This window comes from Danio rerio, chromosome 8, assembly GCF_052040795.2.
Source record: "Danio rerio strain M-AB ecotype USA chromosome 8, GRCz13ab, whole genome shotgun sequence".
Taxonomy (NCBI): Eukaryota; Metazoa; Chordata; class Actinopteri; order Cypriniformes; family Danionidae; genus Danio; species Danio rerio.
In genome coordinates, this window is record NC_141028.1 from 37,794,609 (window position 1) to 37,803,635 (window position 9,027).

The window sequence follows — 9,027 nt, forward strand, 5'->3', positions numbered from 1 at the left end:
CGGTGACAAGCTCATCTACTCCCAGAACCTGCTACTCTCTACCTACACGTTGTCAGCTGATGTTTCAAAACCTCAACACTCGCGTACAGAACAGCCTCAGCGTCTGCACCTCTTATCGGCACTAGCTGCAAGTCTACACCCCCTCTGTCCAGAAGTGAGCACAGCCTCTTGGTACCATCCCAGCAAGCATTTTTTTGGGGTGTTTAAAGGTGCCAACTGACCATCAAAAGTAAAAATGACTCATTTTATCTCATCCCAACAGGGAAACCACCAACAATAAAGAATGAGTTACTATCTGGTGTCATGGCTTTGCAATTAAAACAAGTTTAGTTATAATGGAGGTCATTGGGGGCAAAAACAGCCACTTGAACAATATGAACAATACATAAGGGTTAAAAGTCTAATAGACGGCTTGGTTAAAACCAGGCTAAATCTAGGCTGTCAGTGAGTGTGCACCCCTAACCCCGCCTCTCACAGTGACCTCACTAGCTCCGCTGAGTGCTTTGTGTCTCAGATTGCATGCAAGTCTGCAGCCAGATACTGCTGGAAGCTAGTCATCAAATACACAGGAACGAATGACTACACGTGTCAATCTGTCTATTAAACTATCTAATCTGTCTAGTCAGTCTTTTATTATCTTTTATATGCAAAAATATTCATTCATAAAAACATATGTATATATGAACACTGGGTCAAATAGGGTCCGTGCATTTTAAATCTAATAACAAAAATAACCCAATGTTGGTTTTGTCCATATTTAAATGAACGTGTGTAAACGCACGCTTTGATCAAACCTTTTATTCCCCTTGATGATATTGTGCTTTTTTTTCCCCCTTAATGCCCTCCAAAGTTTCAATGTTTGGCCGTGTCTGCCATATCTGTTTTGTTTAAAAAAAAAAAAGGAAAAAAAAGAATGCATCGGTTCCTGCATGTAGAATTCAGAAATCTCATGGCATTGAAAGAAAACTGGCAGCAGTTGAGTGCCGAGGTCAAAGGTCAGATGAGCAGGCATCACACCTGATAAACACCTGGGGCAACTGTACAGTAAAAAAAAAAAAAAAAAAAAAAACAACAAGATTAAGAAATATTGCTTTAATTTGAGAGAGACAAAAAAAACTCTTCCGTGATAAAATTTGATGTTCCTCCAGCGTTCTTACGTCAGTCTTTAATGTCAGGTGATCCTTCAAATGTCAGTGTAAATTGTTGAGTGTACCATTAGTGCTCAGTCGTGTTTTTCATAGTTACCAGTGCCGATGGAGTTTTTTTTTTTAGAGCGTCATATTCTGCTGGAAAAGTTTCATTTTAATGGTAATATGCCATGAGCGGAGGTGTATGAGTAACTTCACAAGTTGACCATAGTCTAGAGCGATGACATGCTCATCTACTCCCAGAACCTGGCAGAACGAAATGTTGCAGCTCGTCCGGTCTTCAATGATGAGCCCAAAAGAGGCCACTTCACAGAGCCGGCCCAAGGCTTAAGAGAACTGAGAGGCAGGACAAGATGGCGGGCTGGACTTGGTTAACTTTAGATTTTACACAAATCTCATTGTTTTGTTTTTCACCTAAAATAGTAATTAAAACATCCAAGATGTGTTTTGCCTCATCAAAATGTGGAATTTGATCAGCAAACTACTCGTTCTAAGACAACTATGCCTTGGGCTAAATGACTTGGCTTCAAGTACGATGCCACACGATTCAGAAATGAAGGTACAGACTGCACAAACAGATAAACGACATGATGCATCTCATTTCACCACAACTAAAGGCAGCGACAAAAAAAAAGTCAAGCTCTCACGATGATGACATTTCTCATGCAACCCTTTAGCAAGCCTACATAGTATTTATGCCTAAAAGTCACTGCATGGGTAAATAAGAAACAAGCAACACACACACACACATATATATATATATATATATATATATATATATATATATATATATATATATATATATATCCATGGGCCACTGTAAAGTAATATGGTTCTGTCATAACGTTTTGAATGAAAATCTGCATTTGGATAAGACACCTTTAGTATAGTTTTGATTTTAAGGCATAATAAAGATCAAATGCAAGTACGAGTGGATTTACATTGAAAATTTCAAACGCATCAAGAAAACCATGTGCTAAGGAAATTTCAAACCATTTGGAACGCACAGAGACGAGCTTTTGTGCAAAAATGAACTTAAAGGTGCCTTTAAAAAAGTGTCAAAGTACTTTTGAAAACAAAAAAGCAAACCCCCAATAGGTGGCAGCAAGAGGCCGCTTCATTTGAGTAAAGCATTGAACGATTCATTCAGCCAAAGAAGCCAATAGGATGAACGGACAGTTGAATCAATCCCTGAATCATCGACTCACCCGAGTCTTCTTGGCGAAGGCCTGAATCGTTCGTGTAGGGAAACGTCGCTGTGTATTATTCAGAGATGGCCAACTGTTCTGCTGTTTATTTTATTATACTTATCGCAATGATTTTACTACTACTATCAATAAAATTAATATTAATAATAATAATATTGCCGGAAGTTGTACAGCGCATGCGTCACGTGTTCATCATCAGCATCCATGACAACCGTCCTGTGGGTGTTGTTTGAATCTCGCTGTGTCGATTGGCATCTGATCTCTGCGTCCTCCGTGACAATTTTTCCAGATTATTGATCGTTGGATACGTCGATTGATCGCCTGCTGTTCCCATCACTCAGGTTTGACCCTTTTTATTACGCTGTGCTTTGTGTTTGTGTTCAGTATGTCTTGTGTTCACTACAGGTTCCAGAGTCGACTCACCTACGACTCGCTCCAGTTTGAAGGCCTCAACATCAGCGCGGGGGAGCTGAAGCGGCAGATCATGAGGAGCAAGAGGCTGAAGTTCTGCCAGCTGAAGATCAGCAACGCCCAGACTGATGAAGGTGAGTTGAGGAAAAGACACTTCAACTGTTCTACGCTAACATTAGATGCGTTACATCAGACACTTCTGGAAGCTGTAAGGTGGTGCTGATGCTGACATGTAGGGATGTTTTGACTGTTTTAAAAGGCTAATGGCTCTCAAAGTATACCGTGCTCCATAATTATGTGCTGATTCTGATTTTATTTTGCTGTCAGAATACACAGATGATGCTCTCATCCCTAAAAACACGTCGGTCATCATCAGACGGATCCCTGCGGCGGGACTGAAGTCCTCAAACAGAAGATTTGTTGGGTAAGTGCTGTGAAATGAGCACACGCGTCCTCTGTTAGATGTTATATGAAGACTCCTGGTCTGTCCCTGGTGTCTTAGTCACACAAGCTCCTTTGTTTTGCAGACATCAAGCTGGACGCTGGCGTGAACCTTCACCTAGAGCTGATCCTTCACTCCTCTCACTGGAGCAGTTGTTGAAGGTATTGAACAAATGAATAGCACAATAGCAAAACGCAATGTAAAGCACACAATATACGCACACGCACTCAGCTTCTTAGGGAGATTTGAGATTGTTTGAAGGGTTGAGGGTGAAAAAGATTCAAATGTGCAAATGCCTGTGAAACAGACTGAGAATCTGGCTGAGGCAAAGGCGTCAGAGGAGGACAAGCTGAAAGCGGTGATGTACCAGTCCAGCCTGTGCTACTACTCCAGCAGGTGAGCGTTCAGACACTGACAGGTTTGCTTTGTGAGAGATGTCTGAGCTGATTCTCATGGTTCTGATGTTCACTAGTGAGGCCATGAGGCTGCTTGGGATCCCGGGACACCACATTAGGCACTGCCCCACTAATGTGGTAACTGGGTTTTCCAAGCTCACGGTTGCTGTGAACTTGAGCTCTTGTCCTCATCAGTCAGATTGTTTGCTCAGAGTTTGACTGTCACTCCTCAATTCACAGGGCAGCCGCTCCGCGCCGCACAAGCGCATCCGGAAGAGCACAGGGATTCCCCGCAGCTTCCTGTTGGAGGTGGACGACCCAGACCGAAAGGGAGTCATGATAGACGGCAGCGGCCGATACGTCATTCCCATCATAGACGCGTGAGTAAACTGTACTTGGCATAGCCGCATGTTCTAGTGTTTGTCCAAATCTCACATGATGTCTGCTTGTGTGTGTTTGCGCTCGATCTGTTCAGTGAGGCCTATGCTGCTGAGAAGAGAAAGAGGCCGTCCTTCTCCTGCCAGACCGAGCCTTTGCCCTCCTCGTCCTCAGCAGGTGCGGCATCTTCGGTCCGGGACGCCGGAGGGAAACGGTCCCGCTCCCCATCTTCACCAGAGACGCGCGGCGACCAGAAGAGACCACGTCGCTGAGAGACCTTCATCCAAGAGACCTGGAGCCGACGTGTAAATATTGTACATAGTTTATTAATAAAAGATAATAAAGATTATAGCCGCATGAACTGTGTGGACTGGTTAACCTTCACTCCAGCAGTGCAACACACACATACACACACACACACACACACACACACACACACACGAATGAATTCATAAACACAATATCATGAAGTTTTGCTTTAATTTAGGAAAAGAGAAACTCTTCTGGGCTAAAATCTGATGGGTTTTTTTCAGCGTTCTTACTTCAGTCTTTAATGTCAGGTGATCCTTCAAATGTCAGTGTAAAGTGTTGAGTACACTATTAGTGCTCAGTCGTGTTTTTCATAGTTACCAGTGTCGATGGAGTTTTTTAAAGCGTCATATTCTGTTGGAAACGTTTCATTTGAATGGTAATGTCCCATAAGCGGAGGTCTTGTGAGTAACTTCACAAGTCGGTCAAAGTCTACACCGGTGACAAGCTCATCTACTCCCAGAACCTGCTACTCTCTACCTACACGTTGTCAGCTGATGTTTCAAAACCTCAACACTCGCGTACAGAACAGCCTCAGCGTCTGCACCTCTTATCGGCACTAGCTGCAAGTCTACACCCCCTCTGTCCAGAAGTGAGCACAGCCTCTTGGTACCATCCCAGCAAGCATTTTTTTGGGGTGTTTAAAGGTGCCAACTGACCATCAAAAGTAAAAATGACTCCTTTTATCTCATCCCAACAGGGAAACCACCAACAATAAAGAATGAGTTACTATCTGGTGTCATGGCTTTGCAATTAAAACAAGTTTAGTTATAATGGAGGTCATTGGGGGCAAAAACAGCCACTTGAACAATATGAACAATACATAAGGGTTAAAAGTCTAATAGACGGCTTGGTTAAAACCAGGCTAAATCTAGGCTGTCAGTGAGTGTGCACCCCTAACCCCGCCTCTCACAGTGACCTCACTAGCTCCGCTGAGTGCTTTGTGTCTCAGATTGCATGCAAGTCTGCAGCCAGATACTGCTGGAAGCTAGTCATCAAATACACAGGAACGAATGACTACACGTGTCAATCTGTCTATTAAACTATCTAATCTGTCTAGTCAGTCTTTTATTATCTTTTATATGCAAAAATATTCATTCATAAAAACATATGTATATATGAACACTGGGTCAAATAGGGTCCGTGCATTTTAAATCTAATAACAAAAATAACCCAATGTTGGTTTTGTCCATATTTAAATGAACGTGTGTAAACGCACGCTTTGATCAAACCTTTTATTCCCCTTGATGATATTGTGCTTTTTTTTCCCCTCAATGCCCTCCAAAGTTTCAATGTTTGGCCGTGTCTGCCATATCTGTTTTGTTTAAAAAAAAAAAAGGAAAAAAAAGGAATGCATCGGTTCCTGCATGTAGAATTCAGAAATCTCATGGCATTGAAAGAAAACTGGCAGCAGTTGAGTGCCGAGGTCAAAGGTCAGATGAGCAGGCATCACACCTGATAAACACCTGGGGCAACTGTACAGTAAAAAAAAACAAGCAAAAAAAACAACAAGATTAAGAAATATTGCTTTAATTTGAGAGAGACAAAAAAAACTCTTCCGTGTTAAAATTTGATGTTCCTCCAGCGTTCTTACGTCAGTCTTTAATGTCAGGTGATCCTTCAAATGTCAGTGTAAATTGTTGAATGTACCATTAGTGCTCAGTCGTGTTTTTCATAGTTACCAGTGCCGATGGAGTTTTTTTTTTTAGAGCGTCATATTCTGCTGGAAAAGTTTCATTTTAATGGTAATATGCCATGAGCGGAGGTGTATGAGTAACTTCACAAGTTGACCATAGTCTAGACCGATGACATGCTCATCTACTCCCAGAACCTGGCAGAACGAAATGTTGCAGCTCGTCCGGTCTTCAATGATGAGCCCAAAAGAGGCCACTTCACAGAGCCGGCCCAAGGCTTAAGAGAACTGAGAGGCAGGACAAGATGGCGGGCTGGACTTGGTTAACTTTAGATTTTACACAAATCTCATTGTTTTGTTTTTCACCTAAAATAGTAATTAAAACATCCAAGATGTGTTTTGCCTCATCAAAATGTGGAATTTGATCAGCAAACTACTCGTTCTAAGACAACTATGCCTTGGGCTATGTTATATATTTACGAGGCAAACACACAGAGATGCCATCAAGCGTGCTTTACTTAGATATAAACAACGTCATCACAACAATACATCACATGGCTTAAATAGTTGTCAAGAACCAATCAATAGCGAGACCAACACCCAGATCATTACACACACACATTATCCCAATACACCACATCACCTTCCCTCTTAAGATAATCATCACATAAATCAAACATTACAAAATACAGTTCAACATTACTATGTTTCCACTTAGTCTCTGAAACGTTGTGGTAACTTAATAGTTCGTTTAGATCGACGTGGCCCCACTGGGCTTGCAGGCCCCACTGGGCTTGCCGCCCCAGATACAGGAAGTCCAGATTCACATTCAACAGCTGGAGATTCCGTCAACCCTGAATTTTGGCTGCTTGAATCAGTCAACTCTTTTTCAGAACTTGGTTTCTCCAATGAGCTGTACGAACTCAACTGATGAAGAATGACGTGGCCTCAACTGATCACCATGCCATCTATACATAGTGGTTGATGATGAATCACACACCTTATATGATACTGGTCCAGTCTGCTGCACCACCACTCCAGACAACCATTTTGGATCTCCTCCAGCTGTATTACGCAAGAAAACAGACTCATCAACAGCAAAGGACCTTTCCCGTGCCTTATGATCGTGTAAGTGTTTTTGCAAATATTGCTTCTTGCGAACAACTTCATGAATATTTGGTTTCAGGAAATCCAACCTGGTACGGACATGTCTCCTCAAGAAAAGATCAGATGGTGATTGGCCAGTGGTACAATTTGGAGTAGTGCGATAGCGCAATAAAAATAAAGATATTTTATCTTCAATGCACATCTGCTCGTTTTTCAGTTTTTTCATGCTCACCTTAAAGGTCTGGACATATCTCTCTGCCAACCCATTGGTGGCGGGATGTCTAGGTGCCCCAGTAGTATGCAAAATACCATTCCTTCTTACAAATGTTTGAAATTCATCTGAAGTAAATATTATGAAGTTTTGCTTTAATTTAGGAAAAGAGAAACTCTTCTGGGCTAAAATCTGATGGGTTTTTTCAGCGTTCTTACTTCAGTCTTTAATGTCAGGTGATCCTTCAAATGTCAGTGTAAAGTGTTGAGTACACTATTAGTGCTCAGTCGTGTTTTTCTTTTTTTTTTTTTTATAACTTTTTATTTGTAGTAGCAATAAACACAGTACAATGATACCACTTAAGAGAAAACATTTCCCACTGCTTAACATTTTTCTTTTTCACAAACTCTAAAGTAACAGAACACAAAAAAATAAAAAATATATAAAAATAAATAAAGGTTTCATCAAATACAATATATGAAAATAACAGTAAAATGGTAACATAAATAATATCAATGCTAAATTTCCATAGGTCAGAGAGGGTCAAATATTTTTTTATTCATTCAACTTTAGGTTATTATCAACTGTGAATTACTAATTTAAAAAGATGATAAAGAGGGGGCGTGCAATGGGTCGTAAATTGAAAAATGTTTGTTATGTGGATGGGAATTAGATAGTAATAGTTTTATATTTCTATGAAGATTGGATGGAGCAATCTAACGTAATCAGTCCACTTGGACCAGATGTTTCTAAATGTATTAATTTGGAGTCGAAGGGAGAATGTAATTTTTTCCATCACATAGATATTATATACTATCTCTAGCCATTCTTGGGTTGTTGGGGATTCAGGAAGTAACCAGTGTCTTGTAATTGCTTTTTTGGCTGCGAGTATTAAAATATCAAGTAAGTATTTATCAGATTTACATATTTGGATATCAGAGCTTCCAAAATAAATAACTATAAATTGAAAGGGTAGTGTAATATTAAGTATGTTTTCTATTACTCCATGTACTTCTACCCAAAATTGCTTTATTACTGGACATTCCCAAAAAATGTGCCAGTGATTAGGTTCCTGAGACCCGCATAGTCTCCAGCACTTAGTGTTCTTTCCTGTGGTGTATGCTCTTTGTTTTGGCGTGATGAAAAATCTCATTAGACATTTCCATCCAAATTCTCTCCACATATGTGAATTAGTACATTTTGATGTAAATCTACATATGTCTAACCATTCTTCCACCGTAATAATGGCATTACTTTCCTTTTCCCATTTTTCTTTAACATATTCTGTTGAATGGGGTTTAATCGATCTAAATCCCTTATAAAGTTTTGAAATTATACCTTTACTCCCACTGCCTTTGTAGGCATCTATAAAAATTTTCAGTATTGAGTCATCCAGATCTGTTTTAATTTTAATATTATTTTCAAAGTGGTTACGTAATTGAAGGTATCTATAAAAATCAGATTTATCCAGGTTATATTCTTTCTTCAGACTTTCAAAATCTTTCAAAAGGCCTTTCTCTGTGAGTGAGTAGAATGTTAATATTCCTTTAGAAATCCAGGATTTAAATCTATAGTCCATTTGATTTGGTTTGAATTCAGTGTCATAAGCACACCATTGAATTATTTGTAGTTTATCATTCAGTTTGTATTCTTCTTTTATAATGTTCCAAATTTTTAATTGGGCTTTAATCCATAAATTTTGCGTTTTTTCGATGTATCCCCCCAGGTTTTTATGTGCCAATATCGCTTGTAATGGAGGATCATTCATTAGTGTAATTTCAATGT

General features: G+C 40.0%; 1 protein-coding gene across 3 annotated transcripts; it reads left to right on the forward strand.

The window, feature by feature from the left end:
• The first annotated feature begins 2,553 nt into the window (after positions 1-2,553).
• Positions 2,554-4,339, forward strand: LOC147842753 (E3 ubiquitin-protein ligase RBBP6-like). Of its 3 annotated transcripts, none has more exons than XM_087264991.1 (7): positions 2,554-2,999; positions 3,095-3,191; positions 3,295-3,370; positions 3,517-3,605; positions 3,682-3,742; positions 3,845-3,984; positions 4,080-4,339. In XM_087264991.1, the coding sequence occupies exons 4-7, from the start codon at positions 3,571-3,573 to the stop codon at positions 4,252-4,254; spliced, it is 411 nt and encodes a 136-aa protein (XP_087121117.1). In that variant the 5' UTR covers positions 2,554-2,999; positions 3,095-3,191; positions 3,295-3,370; positions 3,517-3,570; the 3' UTR covers positions 4,255-4,339. The 3 variants fall into 3 exon arrangements, with proteins under 3 accessions (XP_087121117.1, XP_087121115.1, XP_087121116.1); XM_087264989.1 differs by having other exon boundaries at positions 2,554-2,901; XM_087264990.1 differs by lacking the exon at positions 3,682-3,742 and having other exon boundaries at positions 2,554-2,901.
• The last annotated feature ends 4,688 nt before the right edge of the window (positions 4,340-9,027 follow it).

Bases quoted from the DNA above. Each gene is read 5' to 3' on its own strand.
- LOC147842753 (XM_087264989.1), top strand. From the start codon at position 2,742: ATGTCTTGTGTTCACTACAGGTTCCAGAGTCGACTCACCTACGACTCG. The intron at 3,371-3,516 runs GTATTGAACAAA...CCTGTGAAACAG, and splicing joins CACTGGAGCAGTTGTTGAAG to ACTGAGAATCTGGCTGAGGC. The intron at 3,985-4,079 runs GTGAGTAAACTG...CGATCTGTTCAG, and splicing joins GTCATTCCCATCATAGACGC to TGAGGCCTATGCTGCTGAGA.